Raw genomic sequence first — 26332 nt, forward strand, 5'->3', positions numbered from 1 at the left:
GCCTCTCCTCAATGACTGAAGCCCAGACCTCCTTTCTGAAACTCTCTATCCCCTGCATGTCTGCCCAGAGAGGGGTGGGGGAGGGCATGAAAAAGAGTGTAGACAAAGGGCTAGGTTAGGGCTTAGGGCTTAGGGTCCAGAATCAGAATTTGGCCATTCAAATTCTGGCTTTGCCAATTGCTACCCATGTGACCTCAGTCAAGTCACTTAATGGTCCTGGGACTCAGTTTCCGTGTCTACCAAATGAGGGTATTGGACTAGGTGATCTCTAAGGTTCTTTCCAATTCCAGATCTATGACCCCATGAAAATAGTAGTTGGCTTTGAATCTGTGTCCATCACTTATTTTTTGTAAATGTGATCTTGGCTAGCACATCATCTAAGCCTCAGTTTCCTCATCTTTAAAATGGGTGCAGCAATACTAACCTGTACCCTCTGCCTCCTTGGACAGTCAAAAATACTAGAGAAATGTGAGTTATCATCAGGACAGGGCCTCAGAGGCTGACCCCCTCTCCTTCCTCCTATCCCCAACTCCCAGGTGCAGTAATGATGCCTCCAGTAAATTCCCCTTGGGCCTGGATGCTGGCATTCCTGATGTCGGTTCTGACCATGGGAGACCCAGGCCTGACAGGTAGGGTGTGTGAGCCTGGAATTGTGTGAATATATGTCTGCATATAGAGGATGGAGTGGAGAGAGTGTGGATATGCAGGACACAGAGAGGGATGAGAGAGGGGGGGAGAGAGACTGAGAGACAGTGAGAAAGAGACGAGGAAAAGAAAAAGAAGGAGGAGAAGAGAGGAGGGAAGAGTTGGTTGGAAAGAAGGACCCGGGAAGGGTCTTGTGGATGGAAAACCAAGAGGGTTCAGAGTCTCTGAAGAAAAAGGAAGGAAAAGGTGGGCAGCTGTGTCAGCAGCTTCAGAGGAATCAGAGGAAACGAGGATGGAATGGATCAGTTCAGTAAACCTGACAGTGAAGGTAGCCTTGGCCACCTTGAAAAAAGCCATTTCAGTAAGAGCAGCAGTGATGGCAAAGAGGAGCCAGATTAAAATGCTTTGGGTGAGCACCGTGGTTTTCAAGGAAGTTGGCAGTGAAGGGGAGAAGTGACCTGGAACAGGTGAGGGGGATCTGGGGAAAGAAGGTAGAAGCTCATCATTTAGAGTAGTAACTCAATGGACCAGCTGCCCAAGAGCTCTTTCCTGCCCCCTCTAAACCAGCCACACCCTACCCCATCCTAAATCCTATACCCCAAGGCACATTTGTTGAGCCTGGGCCCCACCCCAAGCTCTGGCCCTAACTCCCCCTAACATGAATCCTCATCCCACCCCCAGGCCAGAAGAATGGAGCTTGCCTGGGGAACCAGGCCTGCCAGGAGTATAGGAACCACGAGCAAGCTGGGAGCCGCCATCAGGTAGAGAGCCGCCAGGATGGTAATAATCAAGATACTGAGAATCGCATCTTAAATGGCAAAGACTGTGAGCCTCGAACCCAACCCTGGCAGGCAGCTTTGTTTCTGAAGCCAGAGAGCCTCTTTTGTGGGGCAGTGCTGGTCCATCCCCAGTGGGTGCTCACTGCCGCACATTGCCAGAAACCGTAAGTGAAGAGGGAGAGAGGAGAGATGGGGATGAGGAGGGGAGGAACTGGAATAAGGATGGGGAGGGAGAGTGAAAGGAGGGAGAGAGGAGAGATGAGGATGAGGAGGGGGAGGGGAGAGGAAGGAGAGACTGGGGATGGGGATGGGGATGAGGAAGGGAGGAACTGGAATAAGAATGGGGAGAGAGAGTGAAGGGAGGGACAGAAGAGAGATGAGGATGAGGAGGGGGAGGGAAGAGGAAAGAGAGCGGAGAGATGGAGATGAGGTAGGAAGTGAGAGGGAAGGGAGAGGAGATGGGGATAAAGGGTAACAGAGTAGTGACCTGGAGTCAGCAAAACTTGGGTTCAAAATCTGTCTCTGACACCTGATAATAACTCAAAGGTATTATGGATTAGTGGACAGAGTGCTGGCTTTAGAGGCCTGAAGAGCTGGGTTCAAATCCTGCCCCAGACACTTAATAGCTGCATGACTTTGGCCAAGTCCTTTCTGTCCTCTGACTGTCCTTGCCCTCACCTGTAAACGCCCACATGCCAGAGTTGTGAGTCTGAGATGAGATATTGTTTGTAAAGTGCTAGGCTGGAGGGCTCTGTTATCACATCATTAGCATCATTATCACTGGAGGTGGAAAGACTCCAGTGCAAATCTGATGGCAGGCACTAAACATGTGACCCTGAGAAAGTCACCTCCCTTCTGAAGGTTTCAATTTCCGCAACTCTCAAATGGGAATAATACGATAACCAAAACTTGCCGGGGTTGAGAAAATCAAATGCGATAATATTGGTAAAACATCTGGTAGCAGGTACTATACAAGTGTTTATTCCCTTTCCTTCCTCTTTCCTCCTCATTTGAACCTCACAATCTTGGGAAGTGGGCATTCAGATATTGTCAATCTCATTTTCCATTTGGGTAAACTGGGTAAACTGAGGATCATAAAGATTATGACTTGCCATTCATTATGTAGCAGGTGTGGAAGCAAAATATCAGAGTTTCGAATTTCACAGTATATGTTTGAGGTGGGATTTGAACCCAGTTCTTTCAGACTCCAAGGTCACTAGGTGCTCTGTCCCTCAAATCTGTGCCAATTTTCCAGCTGTCTCTGGGACATCTCCACCTGGACAGATCACAGGTGCCCTGTAGGGAGTTCAGCACCTTCCTTCTAGATACATGGAGACAGAACTCCAATGCTAAGTTATATGTAATCCCATGGGCCTCTAGAGGACTGGCAGTGAGGATGGGACTGTGGGGAGGGTGAAAGAGTGACCTGTCCACCATCTTCTCCAGTCCTACGTTGTTATGCTGGGCCGGTATCGTCTCCATGGTTATGAGGCAGACCAGAAGATTCTCCTTGGTATCCAGTCTTTCCCTCACCCCAACTATACCCGGCCAGCTCACTCTAATGATCTCATGCTAATTAAATTAAACCGAAAGGTCCTAGACACAAAAGGCATCAAACCCATCAACATCACAACTCAGGCCCCAATCACTGGGGCCCAGTGCCTCGTTTCAGGCTGGGGGACCACTAGCAGCCCTCACGGTAAGTCCTGGGCCCTTTCTGTTTCTGTCTTCCTTTTCTCAGTCTGGTCTTTGTCCATCTCCATGTCTGTTTCCAGCTATCTGGAAAGAGTGTTGAATTTGAAGTCATAGGATCTTACTTCAAAATCTTCCTCTGCTACTAACTCCCTGCATGTTCTTTGGCAGGAACCTTAACCCCCTTGGGCCTGTTTCCTCATCTTGCCCATCCTCCCCTACAAAAAGAAGGTCTTGGTTGGACTTGATCTTGGCCCCTAGAATCCCTCCCAGCTCTATGAGCTATGAACTTGACGGTGTGGTCATCCCAGACAGAGTCTCTGACCCCACCACTTGGCTTTCCAGTCCACTATCCCCAGGTCCTACAGTGTCTTGACATCATGATCCTGTCTCAGGAGGTCTGCCAGAAGGCCTATCCTGGGGAGATCAACTCTAGCATGTTCTGTGCTGGAGATGAAGACGGCAAGGACTCTTGCCAGGTAAGCCTTGAAAGCCTCACCCAACCTGAGAAATAAGGGACGGAAGGGGAGGAAGGAAGACAGAGGAAAAGACTCAAAGGTGGTGGAATGGAGGCAAAGAGTGTAGCAAGAAGGGAGAGCCAGTGAGGGAGGGAAAGACCAAAAGGAGATGGTGCAGGGAAGGGGAGGGATTGAGATGGGTGCTCCTAAGGCATCTCTCCATCTGTTATTTGTCTCTTTCTGTCCTCACCTCTCATGATTTCTCTCTGTCTCTGGCTCCCTTTCTCTCTCTGTCTCTATCTCCCTCTGTTTGTTGCTGTCTCCAACTCTCTTCATCTCTGTTTATCCCCATCTGTCTCTCCCTTCTCTCTTTTCCTTGTTCTTTCTTCCCAGGGTGACTCAGGGGGCCCTGTGGTCTGCAATGGAATGCTTCAGGGCCTGGTATCCTGGGGGGATGTTCCCTGTGGAAAGCCCCACAGGCCTGGAGTCTACACCAACCTCTACCCATTCAACAAATGGATCAAAGACACCATCAAAAACAACTGATTTAAGGGGACACTGGCACGTAGGTCCCTAGTCTACGTCCTCTTCAGAGACCTGGGAGCCCAGGCCCCTCAATTTTCCAACCCTTATTCCCTATCCTCTCAGGGATCTGGGCAGCCCCATCTCTATATAGCTCAGGGACACCACTATCTAGACCCTCAACACTTGTCTCCTCAGGACCCAGGGATCTGGCCTCTACAGGGACCCAAGCATTTGTATATCCTTCCCCAGCTTTTAGTCCATTCAGAGATTGAGACTAAGGAATTTCTTGACCTTTGCCTTTATCTCTGGGAGAACAGGAAGTTCTCCTGTGGGACTCCACTTGGAAAGGGGGAGCCAGTACAGGGGTAGGAGAATTTGTGTCTCCATTGAGGCCTAAGGGACATTCTCCTTCTTGTCTGGTTTCCTAGTTTACCCTCCTCTTTTCTACCTCCCCTCCCGGCCTCTCCCCATGAGCCCTCTATCCGGTTAGAGTCCTCTTAGCTTTTCCCCATCTCCTCTCCATCCCCTGAGCCTCCAGTCCCTCCCTGAATTCCACTTTCCCTGTTTGTCTGCCAGACCATCTCAGCCCTTTCTCCCCACTCCCCTACCTGAGCGCCTACAGCACTTTCCCCAAATCCCTCTTCCTCTCTGAGCCTCCTCCCTCTGTGGGTCCTCTAGCCCATCATTCCTTTGTCCATCCTCGAGCTCTCCAACCTGGGCTTGGGTCTCCACTGATCTCTCTGCTTGCCATGTGGAATAACAGGTAGAGCTCTGGCTTTGGAATCAAGGAGTCCTGGGTTCAAACTCCAAGTCACTTAACCTCTGTACCTCAGTTTCCCCTTCTGTAAAATAAGGCTAATAACAGTACTGCTGCATCACAGTATTGCTGTCAAGCTCAAATGAGATAATGGACATAAAACATCCTGCAAACTTTAAAGTTACATGAGTCTGAGCTATTTATATTATTCCCAGGAAAGGCCTGTAGGCTCTCCCTCCCTTCCCCCTCCTACCTCCCTCTCCCTAGAGGGGTTGATGAAGAAGTCACTTTGATTTAGTGGGAAGAGTCACAGAAGGGGTTTTGTTTAATTCACTTCTTGTGTAACTTTGGTAAGGGCTGAGAGACATGGTGGTAGCATGGATCATTTGTTCTGGAGACTGAGGACCCAGTCAGTTGCCACCTCCACCACTTAATACCAGTGTGACCTTGGTCCCTTCAACTCCCTGATGCCTCAATTTCCTCTTCTGCAAATGCACTATTGAGCTTAACAGACTCTGAGGGGCTTCCAGCTCCCTACTTACAGTACTGACATTCATGTGGATGAGGAAGGTGCTGACCACTTGGATCGTTGCATGACCACGTTCAACCTCTTCCCTTGTTGTCACTGATCTCTGCCTTGGCCAGAGGAGGAGTGAGGGGTACTCCTTGGCAGAGATGCTCACTTCCTAGGAAATGGGTTGAGAACAGACTCCACGACTTGGGAGGCCCAGCACATGGAAGGACTTCTGGGATCAGTCGCTGGGGCTGATGAGACTTCCTTTCATCTAGGAATGAAGAGGATTTATCCTAGGATAGCTAAGGCTTTCTTCTAAGGGACCAGGGAAGACCAATGGAGATTTGTACTGGAGACAATAAATATTTCACCTGGGGGCTATACAGTCCATGAATGGACCAACCACTGGCAACCACTGATACCAAGGAGGCTTCCCCTGTGACAGATGAGGGTTTCCATTCCACTTGAGATGGATAAAGATTCCTTTGGCATTGATGAGGCTTTGTTCAGGGGCACACAAGGATTCTTTCTTCCACTCAGTGTGAATGAGGGTCCTCCGGGACAAATGGGAACCACTGACACAAGTGAGGCTTCCCCTGGGACAGGCAAGGCAATCCCATCTGGTTTTGATGGGGCTGCTTCTTAGGACCCATGAGGACTCATTCTGGGGTAACAGTTCCTCTTTGGACGGAGTTGTCCATCTCCCTTGTATGAAAGGGCATTGTTCTGGAATGGATTTAGTCTTCATTCAGGGAATGAGTCCCCAGTTATTATGGCCCCTCCTGTCCAGTTCTGAGACCAGTGAAAGCTTATCTAGGACAACGAAATTTAACTTTTCAATCTAATAAATATTTCTTAAGCACCTCATATGTGCAAAGTCCTGCACAATGTGCAGAAGAAAAAAAAAAGGTGAAAATGTCTTAGCCTCTGCCCTTAAGAAGCTTATAATCTCACAGAGGAATATGACCAGTCGCAAATGATTATGCTCCAATGTGGCAATGTTCTAAGAGCAGGAAGAGATCCGGACAAAGCTCTGGAAAAAATTGGGGGCAGGAGAGAACAACTGTGAAATAAAGCTCCTTGGACTAGGTGGTCTCTGAGTCAGGTTTTGAAGGAAGGAAGGGACATTGATGAATAGGAATAGGGAGAAGTGGAGAGAACTTGACATTATAGCTTGGGCATGCAGGTGATAAAACATGGAAACAGGAAAGGAGGGGAAGATTGGAATGGCAATGGAGAGTAGTCCAATATATCTAGAATAGCATTCTGGGGTTTGGAGTTTTTGGGGTTTTTTTTGTTTTTCTTTTTTGGCTGTGGACTGTTTTGGCCTCCTGGTGGAGCCTATGGTCCTTTCTTTTCTTTTCTTTTTAAAATTAATTATATTATTTTATTTGTTAAAAAAAAATAAAAGAAAAGAAAAGAAAGAAAAGAGAAAAAAGCCAATTGCATTTAAATTGCCAAACACAGCTAGCAATACCAGTCTAGCAGTTTGAAAATAGTTCCCAGAATCACAAAACTGTACAATATCAGATTTGGAAGGGACCTCAGAGGTTATCTAGCTTGGTATGTGCTCAAATACACAAAGGGATCTGTGATCTCATCAATGAGGGCATTCCCTCCAATGATTCAAATGGCAAACCATTCATTCTTCATCATCCTATATGTCTCTTGTTTACGTCCTCCCATCAGTTAGTTATAGAAGTAAACTTGATGTCATGGGGGGGCTCTATTTTCCTCACTTTCTTTTAAAATTTTTTTAGTCAATTAATTATTTAATTAAATAATTTTTAGTTTTCAACATTCTCTTCCATAAAATTTTGAGTTATAAATTTTCTTCCCATCTCTCTCCTCCCCTCACCCCCAAGAAAGCATGCATTCTGATCACCCCTTCCCCCAGTCTGCCCTCCCTTCTATCCCCTTCCCCTTCTATTTAACTGTAGGGCAGGATAGATTTCTATATCCCCTTGCCTGTGTATCTTATTTCCCAGTTGCATGTAAAAACAATTTTTAACAATTATTTTTAAAACTTTGAGTTCCAAATTCTCTCCCTCCTTCCCTCTTCACCCACTCTCATTGAGAAGGCAAGCAATTGCAGGTTATACATGTGTAATCATGTAAAACACTTCCATAATAGTGATGTTGTGAAAGACTAATTATATTTCCCTCCATCTTATCCTGCCCCCCATTTATTTTATTCTCTCCTTTAATCCTGTCCCTGCTCAAAAGAATTTGCCTCTGATTACCCCCTACCCCAATCTGCCCTCCATTCTATGAACCCCTCTTGTCCCCTCCCCCCTTCTTTCCTGTAGGGTAAGATAGATTTCCATACCCAATTGAGTGTGAGTATTATTTCCTCCTTAAGCCAAATTCGATGAGATTCATGCATTCTCCCTCACCTCCCCCCCTTCCCATCCATCGTAAAAGCTTTTTCTTGCCTCTTTTATGTGAGATAATTTACCGCTTTCTACCTCTCCCTTTCTCCTTCTCTCAGTACATTGCTCTCTCACCACTTAATTTCAGTTTTTTAGATATCATCCTTTCATATTCAACTCATTCTGTGCCCTATGTCTATATATATTTCCTCTAATTACCCTATAATAATGAGAAAGGTTATTATCTTTCCATGAAGGAATGTAAACAGTTCAACTTTAATAAGTCCCCTATGATTTCTATGGTCCTTTCTTTGGATAACTCTTTTAAGTATATGAAATAAAACTTTCAGGATTCCAGAGAATCCTAATTAGATTGACTACAGTTAAGTTCATGAATACTGACTGAAGAATCTCTGTCCTCATGACAGCAATTGGAATGGAATAAGGCCACACCTACATGGAGGCTGCAGCCACATTGTGGAATCGGAATCTTGGAATCAAGATTTTCATTTTGTTTGGTAGGCAATGGAGAGCCAGTGACAGTTTGTGAATAGAATGACAAGGTCACACATAGTAAGAAGGTTAAGGATCCTGGCAGCAATGTGGACTGGATAGGAGAGAGACTAATCAGGAGACAACTGTAATAGGTGGTGGGCTTGATCCATCCATGGCTACTTTGAGAGTGGCGAATGGGAGATGAATGCTTGGTGAGTTAGAGAGGGGGAAGTTGTGAAGAGGTGGGGTCAGACGAAGATTCCTGGAACAACAGGGGCCTCCCTGGGACTGAGCAAGGTAATCACTGGGTCTACTGAGGCACTATTCCCCTGACTAAGGCAGAAACCTCTCTCTGTGCCCCCTCCTCTGTGGTTTCTTCAGCAAACATTGTCAATCATCATTTGTTAACTTCCTACTATGGGTAAAGCCCTGGGCTGGGAGCTAGGGATAAAAATGATGAGAGCCAAAATAGTCCCTGCTCTCAAGGAGCTGACAATCTAATGGAGGAGATGTCATGGATATAAATAGGGTTAGGACTGGATGGCCCCGTGCTTTCACTGGCACTGAGAAATCCCAGGTGAGGAAACATCTTCTGTCAATGCAATTTGGTGCCTTCTCAGTAACTTATAGACTTTGAGTTACCTAGAGTACTGAGAGGGTGAGTCCATGGTTGCACGGTCAGTCTTTGTGAGTGGTAGAACTTGAACCCAGATTGTCCTGCTCCAAGACCAGCTATGTGTCCTTTACACCAGGGCACTTCTGGGGAATGTGAATAAAGGATAATGCTATGTCAGTGAGTTGGGTGCTGGCAAAGGGGAGATCCCAAGTTTCTCTGAAAAAATTTGTGGAGAGAGAGAACCCATTCAGCTGGCAGAAGGCTGAGGAGAGTGACTGAAGGCTTCAAGGAGAGGGTCTGGGTTGTCTTCAATCAATAGATCCATCAGCAAGCATTTATTAATCACCTATTGTGTACAAGGTACTATGCTAAGCCCTAGAGGTACAAAGGAAAAAAAATTTTCCTTTCCTCAAGGATCTTGCCCTCTATCAGGAAAGACAATCTACACATGTACAAGCATGCATAATGCCTATGTTTGGGGATGTGAAGGCATTAGAAGCTGTGTGAGTAGAAATGGTCTTACACAGGATATGGGGCTTGAACTGAGCTTTGAAGGACAGTAGGGATTCTAAGAACTGGAAGTGAGGAGGGAGGGTATTCCAGGCATGGGTGACAGCCTAGGCAAAGGTGTGGAGACTGGAGATAGATGACTGTGTAAGAGGACCAGCAGGCAGGACACTTTGGCTAGAGTTTGTTGAGTTCTTGAAGTAATATGTAATAAGCCTGGAAGAGTCATCTGGGGCCAGATTGTAAAGGGTTTTACATACCAAACTGAGTCATTTGGATTTGTCCTAGAGGCAAGAAGGAGACACTGGACCTTCTATATAAAGGAGGGACATGACTAGAGCTTATGTCTTAGGACTGGATCTTTGGCATCTGTGGGGAGGATGGATTGGAGTGGAGAAAGACCCTGGAGGCAGGGAGGCCAAATACACTAGAAGGCTGTTGATTTTCAGTCACTTCTGAAATGCAGATTAGACATAAACCTGATACCAGGACATAAAGGGCTTTTCCCATTGTATCTTAAATATTATTTCAAATGCAAATATCTGATATATTGTATCTGAAATATTAAAGACAGAGAAGACCTGAAAACACAGAAGTATTTTTTTTCACATTAGTCATGTTGTAAGGAAGGATTAGAACCAATAGGAGGAACCACAAGAAAGAGGAAACAAAACAAAACAGAAGAAAAAAAAGAGCAATTCAAATGTTTTGATCTGCATTCAAACTCCATAGCTCTTTCTCTGAACATGGATAGCATTTTCCATCATGAGACTTTTGGAGATGTCTTATATCCTTGCATTTCTGAGAAGGGCTAAGTCAATCAAACTTAGTCATCACACAGTGTGGCTATTACTGTGTGCAGCATTCTCCTGGTTCCACTCACTTCATTCAGCATCAGTCCATAAAAGTCTTTCCAGGTTTTTCTGAAGTCCATCTGCCATAATTTCTTATAGCACAATAGTATTCCATTACATTTATATACCATAACTTGTTCAGCCATTCCCCAGTTGATGGGCATCCCATCAATTTCCAATTCTTTGCCACCACAGAAAGAGCTGCTATAAATATTTTTATACCCATAGGTCCTTTTCCAATTTTTACAATCTCTTTGGGATAGAAGTGCTATTTCTGGGTCAAAGGCTATGCACATTTTTATAGCCCTTTGGGCATAGTTCCAAATTGCGCTCCAGAATGGTTGGATCATTTCACAACTCCACCAATAATGCATTAGTGTTCCAATTTTCCCACATCTTCTCCATCATTTATCATTTTCCTGTTTTGTCATGTTGGCCAATCTGATAGGTGTGATGTGGTACCTCAGAGTTGTTTTGATTTGCATTTCTCTAATCAATAGTGATAAGAGCATTTAAAACACAGAAATATTAAAGAACTACCATTTTTAACAAAAATCAAAATATATTTCACATTAATTGTACTTATTGTACATACACATTTTTACTTCGAGGCCATTCTCAAAGAAGAACTATGCATGTGCTAATGCCAATAATTACTATTGTTATTATTATAGGACTCAATCATTCCAATTTTCCCAACACCAGTTTTTGTATGGCAGTCCTTTTGGGGAAGGAAGTAAAGATTCTGAAAGAGAGAGGAGGGAATAAAGACAAGAGAGAAGGACATGAAAGAATCAGAGTTCAAACCCAGATGCTCTGAGCTCTTTCCATTGCTCCATGGCCTATGGGTTTCAGGTTCAAAAGAAGTTATCACCTTCCCTTGAGTACTGGGCTCACTCTACCTGAGGCATTGTGTCTGGTGAACCACATTTTAGGAAGGTTGTTATCAAATGGTTTCATTGGGTATAGTCTGCCTAATCCGAGGGGCATTGTGAGGAAGGTGATGGATTTAGAGTCAGGAAAACCTGGTTTGGCTCTCACCTCCAAAATATCACAGAACCACTAGATTTTAGAGCAGTTGGCTATGGGAGCCTGTGTAAACTCTCTGAGCCTCAGTTTACCTCATTTTTTCCTCATTTACAGAAAGGGACATAATATGTATGTGAAATATAACACAAAATGCGTATAAAAATATACAGGGTGATATGGGTTGAAGGTTGATTTTAGTAAGAAAAACCTGGGTTCAAGTCCCTTCCCTAATTAAAACTTTAACACTAAGCTATGTAATGATGGACAAATCATTTAACTTCTCACTGTTCTTGGGTAAGTCTTTAAGACTGTAAGTTGGAAACACATAATTGATTGCATTTGTGGAGGGACTTTCCACACCAGGTGTTCCTTACACCTATGACATTACAGAGCCAGACCAAACAAAATGAAACAAAGTAGAAACAAAAAGTCTACCTCATAGGATATTATAAGGATGAGATGAGGTAATGTACTTGTAAGGTTTTGAAAATCTTACAGAAATCAATAAGCGTTATTTTTAACCATCTACACTTCAAAAACAAAGTGGATGAAAAATTATGTGGCAGAAAAGACAATGACATGCAGTTGGACAGGTGGGCATTGAGTCAATCCATTTGTATGTATACAGATGATGTAACATGAGTTGTGGAGATTATGAGAAGAAATTACCTCCAGACTTCCAGTCCTGTAAGACTCATTGCTGAGGTGCTTTGCTATAGATGTTCCCTAATTAGCTGCAGAGCCAGAGGAGCTGAGGACTGAGTGAATATACAAAAGCAAGTTACCAACAAGTCTGCATCTCTCTTCCTTTATGGTTCAAAGATCAAGATAACCCAAATCTCTGTCAGGACTGCAAGGGAGTAGTTATCCTTCTGAATTGAAAATCCTAGAATTCCAAGGAATTCTCAACCCCCTCTCACATGGACAGTGTGTTAAACATAGAGGTGAAGAGGAGGAAGAGAGCAGTCTAGACAGTGCAAAGGCCATAGATGTAGCTTTTGAAGATTCAGGGTTTCTCTCACGGCACCTGCAGGCAATACACTGCCAGGTGAAAGCCAGGGCATGCTACTATCTTCAAAGAATGGGAAATAAGTATAAGCCAGAGGGCCATGGAGAGGTCTATAGTGGCTATGAGTTGGCAGCATATTACATACAAGGAGTCACTGAGAAGTAGGGGCAGGGAGGGGAAGGAATATTCCAACAAAAAATTCACTAAAGAACAAATATCTGGGTTGGTCAGGTTGGGAGAATGAGGGGTAACCAATGGATAGGTCGTGTGAATCATTGGTATACTCATGATATCAAGAGGAAATGAGGAAAGCCTTTAATGATATGGTTGGATTCTCTGTGGCAAAGTTATAGGGTCATAAATTGAGAGCTTGAGGGACTTTAGAGGTCATGAAATCCAATATCCTCATTTTACAGATGAGGAAACTGAGGCAAAAAGAGGTGAAGTGACATGTCCACAGGAAGTGTCTGAGGTGGGATTTGAACCTAGTTCTTCCAGACTCCAAGTCTAACATCTTATTTACTGCACCACATTATAGACAAGAGTTGGATAGGATGATCAGGCATGAGTGGGTTGTGATCGGTATTATTGGAGGGAATATCCTCATTTGTGAGATCTCAGATCCATTGGCATATTTCAGTAATCTCTTGGTGATACTATATGCCTGGGACTCACATCCCACTAGGATCTCAGAAGGACCACAATTTCAGTTTACACAGAGGGCAATAGAAACATGGCAGGTGTAAACAGGCTCAAGGCATATTATCACCAATGACTTTCATGTGAGAAGTGTAATAAAAGTTTAATAAAAGCCAGGGACAGGTATGACCTGAACACCAACTGGGTCTGCCATGTAGTGAGTGAAAGTGAAGGATAAGTAATGGACAGGTTACATGTGACACAATCCAAGAATCAGAGGAAGGTCTAGGGGCACTGGGTGAGCCTTCCATGAAGAAATCATGGAAAGGTGTGGACAAGAAAGAATCCCGTAGATTGGCAAGAAGGAGCGAGCTGCCCCGGTGCAATGAGGGCCCTGGATGATGAGGTGACTCACTCTGCCCCTAATCCCAACCGTAAGTCTGACTCCAAACCTAACACCAGTGATCAAAACATTGACCTGGAAGAAGATAGTAAGAATGGGGAGGGGACTGGAAAACAGGTCATTTTGGGGACCTGATGGTCATCCTCTAGCACATGAAGATTTCGTTAGGTAGAAAAAGATTAGTCCTGTCCAAATGACTCCATGATCTAATGACTGGTCATCCCACATCCTCTCATCCTATCCCTCCTCAGTGATGTTCCATGGCTTCCTTCAAGGCGTAGCTCCAATCCTGCCCCTCATCTGCTAATGCATTCCTCTCTAGGGTTACCTTCCATCTCTTCTGAATTTCTTAGGTATAGACCCAGTTATTTCCATGTAGTCTTCCTCTTTAAAATGTAGCCCTGGACAACAGGGGATGTTTTTACCTTTTTCTTTGTATCCTCAGTGCTCAGCACAGTGCCTGGTGCATTTTTGTTCAGTCATGTTTGACTCTTTGTGACTTTACGGACCCATAGCACACCAGACCCTTCTGTCTATCCCTCAAAGTCTGTCCAAGCTCATGTGTGTCGTTTCCATGACATTATCTATGCATCTCATCACCTTATTGCAAAATTCAGACTTAAATTGAAGAAAGGAGGGAAGAACCATCATACCCGGACCATAATAAGCACCTAATACATTCTTCTTGATTTACTCATTGATTGATTGGCCATTCTTGGTTCAGGTCCATAGAAGTGTTGCCCTTTGGTCCTGTCCTCATGAACTAGGAGCAATGTGGGGGGGGAGCAGGGGGCAAGGGGAGATCTATGGGGAGGTGGAGTTTGATGTAGGCTGAATTCTGGAGGGGCCATAATTGGAGGCTGGATAATCAAATGTTGGAGATTCTACATGGAGCCTTGAATGGACTCCCTGGATGAATGCCCTCGGGAGCCCCTGCTCATTCTTTTTTCCAGTTGGTCCTGTCTATGTCTTGTTTGTACATTGTTGTTTGCGTGTTGTTTTCCTCATTAGACTGTGAGCTCCTTGAGGGCAGGGACTGTCTTTGCTTTTGGATCCCCATTGCTTAGCAAAAGCACGTAGTATGGCTTAATTTTTTTTTCCTGATTAACTTTCTCACAATTAGAGGTGCCCCCAAATAGAGTGAGCTGCCTTGTTAGATGAGGAGCTCCTATCCATGGACGTGTTCCACAGGAGGCTGGCTGGGCTGGCTACCTCTTGGGGATGGAAAGAAGGCTCCTCTTGGGGTGTGGGTTGAAAGAGATGTTGTGACTTCTGGGGAGTTCTGGTTCTGGGTGTGTGACTCACTGACCTTGAGTTCTAAGCTCTGGCCCCATGGCCTCATCCTTGCTCCGGGCTGTGGGGTGGACTGGAGTGGCCGGTGGTAGAAAAATCTCCTAACTGGGGACGCGGAACAAAAGCACCAGCCTCATAAACGCTCATTATGGCCTGCCCACCCTGCCCCTATCCTGCTGAGGCGTCACCACCCATAAACTGGGCCCTTACCATTGTCTTCCTACCCACCCCTCTAAATCTGGGTGGGGCTCAGGAACTTATAAAGTTGGGCATCCCAGGACCTGCCTCCCCCTTCCTGAACAGACAGAGCCCAAGCCTGAGCCACCTGCCCCAGACTGCTCACGCCCTCAGATCAGGTGAGGCCCAGAAAGCAGAGGGGCAGAATCTAAGGAAAGAGTGGGGAGAAGTCACCAAGGGAGTCCAGTGAAGGGGACACTCTCGGTGTCCAGGCCTTGATCCAAAGAAAGGAGGGCAGACAGTTCTGAGAGGGATGGATTAATTCTTGGAGGGACTCCTGGAAAAGGGGAGCTGGAGACCCTGGTGGTTAACAGAGAAGAGCCTTGGCTTGAAAGAGAAGAAGGAAAGGTAGAGGGTGTCTGTGCTGTGGATTTTGGCCATTGAGACACTTGTCTTCCAGACTTAGAAGGAATGAGGCTTTGAGGGGCAATGTGGTTCAGTGAAGAAAGCCTCCAATGTGGAGCCTAAAACTTGGGTCAGGCCCTTCCCACCTCTAGGCCTCAGTTTCCTCCTCTGTTGAAAGAGGGTCTTGGAATGGATGATTTCCAAGGGCTCTTCCAGCTCCAATGTTCTGTGATTCCAATAGCAATGACATCTCTGGAGCTGAAAACAGGTGGCTTGAGACTAGGGAGGGAAGGGGATGACCTGAGTGCTGGAGAAGATTGTGGGAGGGGTGGGAAGGCACAGGGAGTAGGGAGAAGAGGAAGGGCCCATCCCTCTTCTCTCCACTCCCCAGCATTCCATTTCTCATTCCTCACACAGAGTCAAGGTCAAGGGCCTCATCCAAGGCCCTGACCCACCATGCATCGCCTCCTCACCTTTTTCTGCCTCCTGACAGTCACAGGTGAGAAGAGGGCCTGGATTGTGTTTGTGGCTGAGTCTGTGACCTTGAGCCACACCCTCAGATGTGTACAAGTGTGATGTGTATGTGTGGCTGTGGCTGTGGCTGTCACTGTAGGTCCAGTTCCATGACTTTGTCACTTATTGAGTCTATAATTAGGCACAGCCAGTTACAACTATGTTTGTGACCTTGTATGTCTGAGTGTGTGGCCATGTCTTTGTCTGCGACCTAACATGTTCATAGGATCATGGGAGAGACAGAGATGATAGACAGACATTTATAGATAGATAGATAGATAGATAGATAGATAGATAGATAGATAGATAGATGGAAGAATTGATGAGAAAGATAAATAAATGATAGTTTTGGAGAGATGGATGGATGGATAGAGAGATAGATAGATAACTTATTGAGTACCTACTCTGTGCCAGGAACTATGAATACAAAGAAAGTGAAACCAGTCTGTGTCCCAGAAGAGCTTAAATACTAGTTGGGGAAGACCACACATAAAGGAGAGCTTGGAAGGGTTGGGGGAGTGTGGTGGCGGCCTGGGCCCCTGCATAGTAAGGCCATCAGATCCCCTTCATAGCCAAGGGGCCCAGGGGTGGAGTCCAAGCTTCCTGTGGGGAGGAGGTAGAGGTGATAATCTGAGTAGAAAAGGTAGGACCTGGAGCTGGCCAGGAAGTCGTAAGAGACCTCAATTTAGTGTTTTGAGGGATCCACCCTGTCCAACCTGCTCATTATTTAGATGAGGAAAAGAAAGCCCAGAGTTGAAGTGACTTGCCTGGGGTCACCCAGGTGATAAGAAGTAGAGCTGGGAGTTAAACTCAGGACCTTGACTCCAAATTCAAGCCTCTTCCCAACCACTCCACTCTGCCTCTTATCCGTTCATGCCCACAGTCATGTATGTGTCTACGTCTGTGATTTTGGCATAACCGCATCGGCCGTCTGGTTTCTACGAGCTTGTGGGTCTGTATCTGTGATTCTGTGTGTTCCTTTCAGCCTGTGTCCAGCCCTCTGTGTTCCTACTTGCTGCTTATGCTTCTGGTATGTGTAAATGGCTCATCTGGATGACATTTGAAGACCTCTGGTGACAGGCAGCTCACCACACAGGGAGGCAGTTTGCTCCATTGGTGGACACCTTTGATTGTTAGGAAGTTTTTCCTCACATGCACCTGAAATCTGCCTCTCTGCAGCCTGCCCCTCTCTCCCCCTAGCTCCAGTTCACCCCATCTGGGGCAAAGCAAAACAAGAGTAACCCCTCTACCAAGGAAGTCCCTTTAGAGACTTGAAGACATTACCCGGCACTCTGTGCCTCCCTCCCGCTCTTATTCTCTCCCCTCCCACCTTCTTTTCTTTGGCCATGTCAGCCCCAGCGCCTTCGATGACTTCATTTGCAGTTTGCTCACAAACTAGTTCATCTTTGAAACAGGAGGGTTGTAAATGCTCTTTACTGTTCAGACACTCTCCACCTTCAAGTTCCTCACAGCGTTGAGACAGAGCAAAATCGCTCCTATCCTCAGTAGATCCTCTGGCCCAGAGCGACCTTGGGACACATTGTGGGCTTCTCCATTGGAAGCTGTCCCATCCAGCTGTATGACTCTCTGTTGGAAGGCAATGCCTAAGCTCAAATCCCACTTCTGACACCTACTGGCTGTACCACTATGGGCGAATCACTCGCCTTCTCTGGGCCTCACAGGCAACTCCAAAGGACTGAGCTAAGAGCTGCATAGACAGGCCACGAGTCACATCAGCGGAGGGAATTTATTCATACTCTATGAACTCATAAGTCCTTGATATTTTGATGCATGTGCCTATGGCCAAGCTCATATGTTTTTGACCGCAGGATATGTGTCTGTGTGTGCCCATGACCTTTCATGTCCATGTCATTCACATACATTTGTGTATAAAAGTGTGTATACTTACATACATGTGTATACACACTTACATGTTCCGTGTCCATAACCTTTCATGTACATACACACACACACATTTATGTTTCATGTCAGTAGCCTTTCCTATATACAATGCATGTATGTGTGTGACATTTTGTTCTGTGGTACCATTGTTCAGGGAACAGAGTCTTGGATTTGGAGTCAGAGGCCTCTTTTCTGGTGGTGGCTCTCTGTTCTACCTGTGTGAGCTTGAGCAAGCTTAATTTCCCTCTCTAAGCCTCAGTTTCTTTCTTTGTCAAAATAAAGAAGTTGAATTAGCCGGTCCTCAGGGTTTCTCCCATTTACCACATCTTACGTTCTGTCTTCTGTGATCTTCCCCAGCCCTGACATTCCATATTCTAAAGACTCACCTAGCTCTGACATTCCATGTTCTAAGGTGCTCCCACCTTTGATTTTCCATGTTCGAAAGCCTCTCACAGCTCTGATATTCTGTCACAAGGTCCCTCTCACTTTTGACTTTTTATATCCCTTTCAACTTTAATGCCCTCTTCTCAGGGCCCTTCCAGTTTGAACATATTTGTAGATTAGGTTCTATGATGCCTTATGGTTCTAACATGAATTGTGTGCTCATTTATGGCCTTTTACTTACACATATGTTTTTGAATATGGCATGTGTGGGTCTGGGTTAAAGTATTGCCTGACCTTATCAATGTATTGATACTGTTATTCCACAAGAATACCCTATCAGGGGTGGGGAGCCTGTTGCCTTGAGGCCACATGTGGCCTTCTAGGTCTTTGGGTGCGGCCTTCTGACTAGGTCCAAGTTTTGCAGAACAAATCCTTTTATGAAGGGGATTTGTTCTGTGAAGTTTGGATTCAGTCAAAGGGCTGCAACTGAAGACCCAAAGGGCCACGTGTGGCCTCTAGGCCACAGGATCCCAACCCCTGCTTGCAGAGCTGTAAGAGACCTTAGAGGGAATAGAATCCGGCTCCTTCATTTGACAGATGGGGAAACTGAGGGTCAGAGAGGTGACTGGTCTTCTTGGCTGAGCCCTTTTCACTGTCCCCTACTGCTTGCTTTTTCATGACAACTTCCTTAGCTTTGTGTTTCTCTGCCCTGGAATGACACTGTCCCTATGTGTCTTTGGCTATGCCCACATCTATGCTTGCATAAATTCAGTCAAGAATGATCATGTATATGCTATGAACATGACACACCTGCTGTGTGTGTGTGTGTGTGTGCGCAGGCTCATGGGGGTTTGTACAAAGCCCTGAGCATTTCATAGCTGTGCACATCCCTGTCTCTGTGCAAAGCTCCTCCTCAATTAAGGCTGTTTCCTTTTCTCCCCTTCCCTCCCCACTAACTTTTTTTTAATTATTTATTTATTTATCTAATTATTTTTGCTATCTGCTGGTCCAAATAATAGAGGGCAGAGTGAAAAGAGGAGACCTGGAGATTAGAGTTGGGATGGGAATCATCTGGATCTGTGGGATGGGATTTATATCCCAGTCTGGAAACCTGGTGATAGCTTCATTATAAAATGGGGTAATAGACTTTAGCAGTGATTTTAAATCCCTTGTCTTGGGTCCCTAGAAGGGAAAGGGCAGGAGGCAGCAGAAATTGGATAGGCAGCTGTTAGAAAGTGGAGGGCTGTTCTCTTTAAAAATCAGGATGCCTTTTAAAAAGAAATATGATGACAAGACCTCTGGGAAATTCCTGGGAGAGATGCTGGAAATCACGCCTTAGATCCCAGGCTGTGTGTCCAGAAGCCACAACCCCTGCGCCTGTTTTGGCCCATGTGTGCCTGCTGTGTGGCTGGGATGTGTCTCCATCCTCACTGACCTCAGACCTTTCCTCCTTAAGCGTCACAGGACAGTGGCAAGGGCCTAGGTGGGGAGGAGTGTGCCCCCCACTCCCAGCCATGGCAGGTGGCGCTCTTCGAAGGGAATCGCTTCAACTGCGGGGCTTCTCTCATCTCCAGCAAGTGGCTGCTAACTGCTGCCCACTGCATCACCGGGTATGGATATGGGGGTCTGGCCTTGAGTGGGTGAGGAGGGGGCAGACACCCAAAGATCTGGAGGCTTGGGTCCCTGAGTGGGTAGGGGCTTGGGGCCAGGGGTACTTTGTTTTCATGCTAGCCCTGTCTGCCACTTACTGGCTGTGTGACCATGGGAAAATAAATAACTGATATGAGCCTCAGCTTTCCCCATTTGTAAAACGGCACGGTTGAACTAGACGATATTGAAGGTTCTTCCCCTCTCTAATCTTGTATGACTTGTCTATGGCATGGACACCTGAGTCCCTGAGTGAGACCGGGAGACCCAGAGCACACAGATCCACTTGTGGGATGAGGTGGAGCGGATTGTGGAGCGGGGTTTGGGGGATTAAGATGCTTTGGTCCCCGAAAAGAAGTGCAGCATTCAGGACATCAAGGTTCCTGAGGTGGCCTGAGACCCTGAGGGAGAAGTGTGAATCAGGACTCTCGAGGACACCTGGGGTCCTGAAGGAGAAATGGGAATCTCTGGCCCCTAAGCAGGCCAGGCCTGGGGATCAGTGCACCGCCCCCAATTGGTCACCTGACTTGTCCGGCAGCAATATGCGGGTCCGGCTCGGGGAACACAACCTCCGCGTGTGGGAAGGAGTGGAGCAGCTGCGGGGAGTGGCCTATGCTTTCCCCCACCCTCGCTACAAGAATCGGGGCCATCATGATGACATCATGCTTCTCCGCCTGACCCGGCCGGCCAGCCTGTCGGACAGCGTCCGGCCCGTGGCCCTGCCCACCCGCTGCCCCCGTCATGGGGAGCAGTGCGTGGTCTCGGGCTGGGGCTTGGTGACCGAATCCAAGGCAGGGCCCCAGAGAGACATGAGGGACCGAGGTGCGTGGAGAGCAGAAGGAGAACCCGGGAGGTTCAGATGCCTGGGTCACTGAGATGCGCGAGAGCAGGACAGAGCAAGATAATTGGGATCCCCAAAGGGCAGAGGGGCTGGGGGTGGGGGAAAGGAGGGACACAGAATAGTGAGGATATGGGGGCGGGACTGGGAAGGGAGCTGAAGTACATGAGTCTGAGATTCCAGGCTGTGGAAAGACTGGATTGCTGGCTCACCCGTGTCCAGAGTGATTTGGGGACTGAGAGGCAGATATTTGCAGGGCAGAGGAACTAGCCCGTGACAACCGGATTTCAAGAGTTAAGCTGTAGCCTCCTGTGACTAAGTCCCCTGCAGACTTAGACTAGGGACTTGGACTTCTGAGTCCCCGAAGGTAGAGTGAGCTATGACCCTTAACCCTTACGTCCCAGGGAAAGGGCTTTAGCTCCTCCCAGGAGCTCTGGGGCCTGAAATATTTCATATCTGAAAGGACGGGAGTAATATCATCTCCGTACCTGGTTGGAGGTGTAGTCCTGGAGAAATGGGAGGGGATGTCCCATTTGGGAGTGGAAACTAAGGTCTAAATCTTGGGTCCCTTCCTAGCTGCCGTGCCCACGGTGAAGCTCCCAGACACTCTTCACTGTGCTAACATCAGCATCATATCAGCTGCTTCCTGTGACAAGGATTATCGCGGGCAGGTGACAGATACCATGGTGTGCGCTGGTGTTGCGGGAGGAGGCACCGACTCGTGCGAGGTCTGAGCCATAGAGCATCTGCTCATCTGGGGAGATAGCAGAGTGCTGGGAAATGGAGAGGGAAATGAGGATGAGGATGGGAATGGCAAAGGAGTTTAGGCTTGGGAACAGGAAGGAGGGTGGGTTTGGACTTGAAGATGGGAATGGTAACAGGAATGAGGATGGGCTAGCGAGAGAGAAAGGAGATGGGGATGGAGTTGGGTTATTGGCTAGGGCTGGGGTGAGGATGCACTTGGAGGACAGTTGGGACAGCAGCTCTGTTTTTGTTGCCTTTTCTTCCCTCAGGGTGATTCGGGAGGCCCCCTGATCTGCGGGGGAATGCTGCAGGGTATTGTCTCATGGGGTGATGTCCCCTGTGATACCACGGCCAAGCCAGGGGTCTACACCAAAGTATGCAAATACTTAGGTTGGATTCGAGATGTGATGAAGAAGTACTGAGCTGGAATGATCCCTGCTCATCGGCAGCTGTTCATACTTCCCCTGTGGATGCCTTGGGAGCGCTCCCTGACATCTTCTTCTTGTCTGGGGCAAGACAGAGACCTGACCCTTTTCACCTCCAGCCCAAAGAACTGGAGATTGACTAAGAAAAATGCTTCACTTTAAGAACCTGGAGCTCTCCCCCAAGATTCTGTCCAAAGTAACCATATAATCAAGATTGTAATTTGAACTAGTCCACCTGGCATTTCTGTGTCTTCAGATAAAGTCAACAAGTCACAAGCACTTATTAAGAAGTAACTATGTGCCAGGCACTGTGCTCTGATTGTGTGTGGTGTGATCAGCTGGGATCCGATATAGTAGAGAGCCAAGTGGCACAGTGGGTAGGAAGACCTGAGTTCAAATCTAGTCTCAGACACTTAACTAGCTTTGTGACTCTGGGCAAATCACTTAATTTCTGTCTACCTCAGTTTCTTCATCTGTAAAATGGGGATAATAATAGCACTTCTTCCCAGGGTTGTTATAAAGATTAAATGAGAAAATTTGTAAAGCACTTTGCTAAATTGCTACATAAATGCTAGATATTATTATTATTATTTGTGTTGAAGTCTGAAAACCAACCCTAACTATCCTTTTACTTCTCATTATTTTAATTGCTTTCATTTCTTCAGGGATAATGACAACTCAGTGGGGTAGGTAGTACAAGCATGATTAATCCCACTTTAAAGCTGAGGAAACTGAGGCACAGAGGAGGGAAGTGGCTGGTCCAAGATGGCTAGTGAGTGACTGAAGTGGGATTTTAACCTGGGTCCTCAGATAACATTGCTAGCACTTTTTCTACTGTTGCCTGTTTTCATTTAAGTCCACACCTTGAAATATCTGGTTGGAGAAAATCTCATCCTCAGTCTCTCCCACTACTTCACCTCTTCCCCCGACCCATGTTTCCATTCCCATCATTTTCCTTTAATTTTTTCTCTCTGCCTCAATTTCACCTCTTTTCTGTCTCAGTCTCTGTTCTGATGAGCAAGCACTGAGCTGAGCACAGTGAAAACAGATGGAGGTGTAAAGATTAGATGCCCCCTGCCCTTAGGGAGCTCACCATCTAGAACTCGGCAGAATGTCATTCTCTCCTGTTCAGGCTCTTCTTTCCCCTCCTTTCACAGGAAGCAGTATGGTATAACAGGAAGAACACTGGATTTAGAGTCAGAGGGATTGATTTTGATTGTGGGCTGTAGGACCTGGGACAGTCATTTCACCTTTCTTGGCCATTTCAGTGAAACGATGGGGTGGATTAGATAGGCCATCTGGTCTCTATGTTTCCTTCCAATTCCCAATCCTATGACTATCATTATGTTGCTATATTCCCTTATGTATCAGGCATGTTTTTTTTAAGCCCAATTCCTGAATGCTTAGGCTCAAGAGTGCTAATAGTCATTGTAGGAAAGCAAGAACTTTATTTCCCTTGAAGCCATTTTTCATAGCTTAGCTATGGATTTGATGTCCCCAGTGGATGGTCCGGTTCTGGGCCCAGGCATATGGGGAAATGTAGTCCTTTTCTATCTCACTATCATCTGTTATGGTTAAATTTATACGCAACTCCATCCTCAATACACAAATGCACACTTCTTTTTACTCATTTCCCCTACATTCTACCATTCCCATCCTATATGTTTCTGTTTCCAGTATAGTAACAAAATACAAATTTATACCTTTCTTACAACAATACTGTGACTTAGATGGTATCTTCCTCATCGTATAAGTGAGTCAACAGAGACTCTGCGAGGGGTGATTTCTTTGGGGGTTACACAGTCAGTTGATGTCTGATGTGGGATTTGAATCCAGGTTTCCTGGCTCTAAGACCATTAGTCTTTCTACTATGCCATTCTATTTCTCCATGTTCCCTGTTCACCTCCATTCCACCATTCATCTCTCTTCATTGTTCATCTCTTTTCTTGTTATTCATTTCTCTTCTTTCTCCAGCCAGCCAGTAAACAAGCCTTTGTTAGGCACTCACTCCACCAGGTACAGTGCAAAGCGAGCTGCGGAGAACCCAGATTCCCACATTCCCTTCCATTTCTCCAGTTCCATTTCCTCCTTCCCCTCTACCCCTCTTCCAGTTTTCTCACTCATTCCCATTGCTGTTTTGTTTTTAATTCTCTCGTTCACCTCTTTTCCCCCTCATTCCCCTCTATTTCATTCAAAACACATTTACTTAGTGCCAGGCTCTGTGGTTAAGTTCTGAGAATGCAAAATTAAAACCAGAATGGTTCCTATCCTCAAAGAGCTCACATTCTACTGAGGGGAAATCAGTGTGTCATGTATGACCATATATAATGCTAACATTTATATAGCATTTACAGTGTCAGACACTGTGCTAAGAGATTTATAATTACTATCCCATTTTATTCTCATAACCACTCTGGGAGGTAGGGACTATTATCATCCCCATTTTCAGATAAGGAAACTGAGGCAAACATGGTCAAGTGACTTGCCCAGAGTCACTCAGCTAGTTAGTGTCTGAGGCCAGAATTTAACTTGGGTCTCCCTGACTCCAGGCCCAGTGGTCTATCCACCACACCACCTAGCTGCCCCCATACCAATAAATACAAAATATTAGCAAAATAAATACAAAGTAATTTAAATGTGTTTGTGGGGGAGGAAGGGCACAAAAATATTTAGAAGAGTCAGATAAGGCCTCTTGAAGGCAACAGTCTTTAAATGGGTCTTGCCATTGGAGGCACAGGGGAAGAGCTTACCGTAAGGCATCATGAGTTGAGGATGTTCTGCAAATGAATGAATGAAAATCCATTTATTAAGCAATGTGCCAGGCACCTTGTTAAGTAGCACTAGGGCAGAAATACAAACAGTGAGTAATATATCACTTAACATACACCAGGCACTGTGTTAAGAGCTTTTGGCAAATATTCTTTCATTTGATTCTCACAATATCCCTGGGAGGTGCTATTATTAGTCCCATTTTACAGATGAAGAAACAGGCAAACAGAGGTTAAGTGACTTGCCCAGTGTCAATTAGCCAGGAAGTGTCTGAGATCAGATTAGAAACTGGGTCTTCTCAAATCTACCTGCTGGCACTCTACCTACTACTCCACCTAGCTCCCCCTTTTTTAAAAACAAATTGCCCTCAGGGGGCTTCCATTTTAACAGGGAAGAACACACATAGAAAATGTGGGAGATAGGTTTGCAGCTGAAGGGTGGTAGCCTGACTCTGAACAAGTTAGGAGCAAAGGTCAGCTATTAGAGGGGCAGGACTCCAGGGAGAGGAGGAGGAGGAGGGTGGCCAGGGTACAGGTAACATGGTTTTGAAATGGGCAGGGATGGAATAGGGGCCAGGCAGGTAGGACAGTCTTGCTGAACCAGAGAGAACAAGATGGGGGAATATGGAATTAGCCTGGATTTTGAAGGCTTTCAATGCCAAACAAGGTTTTTAAGAATTAACCCCCCCAACCCCTCCACCCCTGTTCACCTCCATCCTCTCCCTTCCACTGTGATCTACCAACCCAAACCCATTTCCTTCAATTTCCTTCCGTTTATCCTCTCCTTTCTCTGGCTTTTTATTGGGATGGCAGAGGTCCAGGGGAATGGTGGTGCTAAATGTCCATAGTGCCTGGGGGGCAGGCACCTGGCCAGAAAACGTAGCTGAGAGTCACTTCAGGCTGTCCAGGGTGCTTGGTGCCAAATCTAGAACAATTTTTCCACCTGCCAAATCAACAGGGACACTGACATGGAGCTTGAGGTGTGAAGGGGGAAGAACCCAAAGTGGGAAATAGAACCACCTGTATTTTCCTGATGGTTGTGGGGTGCCAACTTGGCAGATGGGGGGCCAGAGGTGTGGCCCCTTTAAGAAGGTCTGATAATCACTTTCTTTTGCCTCATCTACCCAGACACTCTGAGCCATTCCCCATCCTGGCTCCCAAGTGCCAGCATGTGGCCCTTAGCCCTGGTCCTAACCCTTACCTAAGATTGAAGGGAGTAGGCTGGGAGTCTAGGCTGTGCTCGGGGCTGGAAAAGCGATGAATCTCCTCCCATCTATTGTCTAGCCCTGGTTCCCAGTGCCCTTCCTGGCCTCCTCTGTCCCCCAGGGCACCTCAGCTCTCTACTTTGTCCCCTTTCACTTCAAAGTCAAGGCCCCTTCGACTCTGGATCTTGGCTGGTTCTGACTGTCCTGTAGCCCCACTTACAGCAGGCCGCCTTGTATGAATGCAGGCGTCCTCATTGCTCCCAAGTGGGCACTACCTGCTACCCACGGCAAGACCCTCCCTCTGTCCTCACTAACTCCATGGCTCTTTGCCTGTTTTATTCTCTATGGCTGTCCCTGGCACTTTGTCTGTCTCTGTTGACCTCAGTGGTCTTTGCCATCTGTATCCGGTTCTTTGTCACTCTCCATTGTCCACACTGGTCCACTGCGGTCCCTATGTCTGTTAGTCTTTGTCTCAGTTGGCCATGCCTGTGCCTTTCTGTCACAGTTCCCCCTGTGTTGTAGACCAGGTGATCTCTGCTCTTTGGACTGTCTGTCCTTCTCTGGCACTCTCATGTGCCACCTGGTGAACTGGGGAGGTGAAGAATCTGTCAGCTCCAGATCTGGGGCAAAAGGGGTCAAGGAGGAAGAGAGAGGGCTCCTGGGACCTTGGGGCCAGCTGCTAGTGACCTCTCAGGTTGTGTGGGAGAAGGGAAAAGGGAATAGATGGGGGGGGGTAG

At 46.5% G+C, this 26332-nt stretch overlaps 1 protein-coding gene across 1 annotated transcript; it reads left to right on the plus strand.

Moving 5' to 3' along the window:
- The first annotated feature begins 2876 nt into the window (after positions 1-2876).
- LOC110220046 (uncharacterized) lies at positions 2877-21854 on the plus strand. Its single transcript, XM_078146255.1, has 9 exons — positions 2877-3123; positions 3462-3595; positions 3968-4117; positions 14891-14943; positions 16566-16630; positions 19425-19578; positions 19971-20437; positions 21030-21181; positions 21467-21854. The coding sequence occupies exons 1-9, from the start codon at positions 2883-2885 to the stop codon at positions 21617-21619; spliced, it is 1569 nt and encodes a 522-aa protein (XP_078002381.1). The 5' UTR covers positions 2877-2882; the 3' UTR covers positions 21620-21854.
- The last annotated feature ends 4478 nt before the right edge of the window (positions 21855-26332 follow it).

The sequence above is a fragment of the Phascolarctos cinereus genome, unplaced genomic scaffold (genome assembly GCF_003287225.1).
Source record: "Phascolarctos cinereus isolate Bilbo 61053 unplaced genomic scaffold, phaCin_HiC Scaffold_726;HRSCAF=1367, whole genome shotgun sequence".
Taxonomy (NCBI): domain Eukaryota; kingdom Metazoa; phylum Chordata; class Mammalia; order Diprotodontia; family Phascolarctidae; genus Phascolarctos; species Phascolarctos cinereus.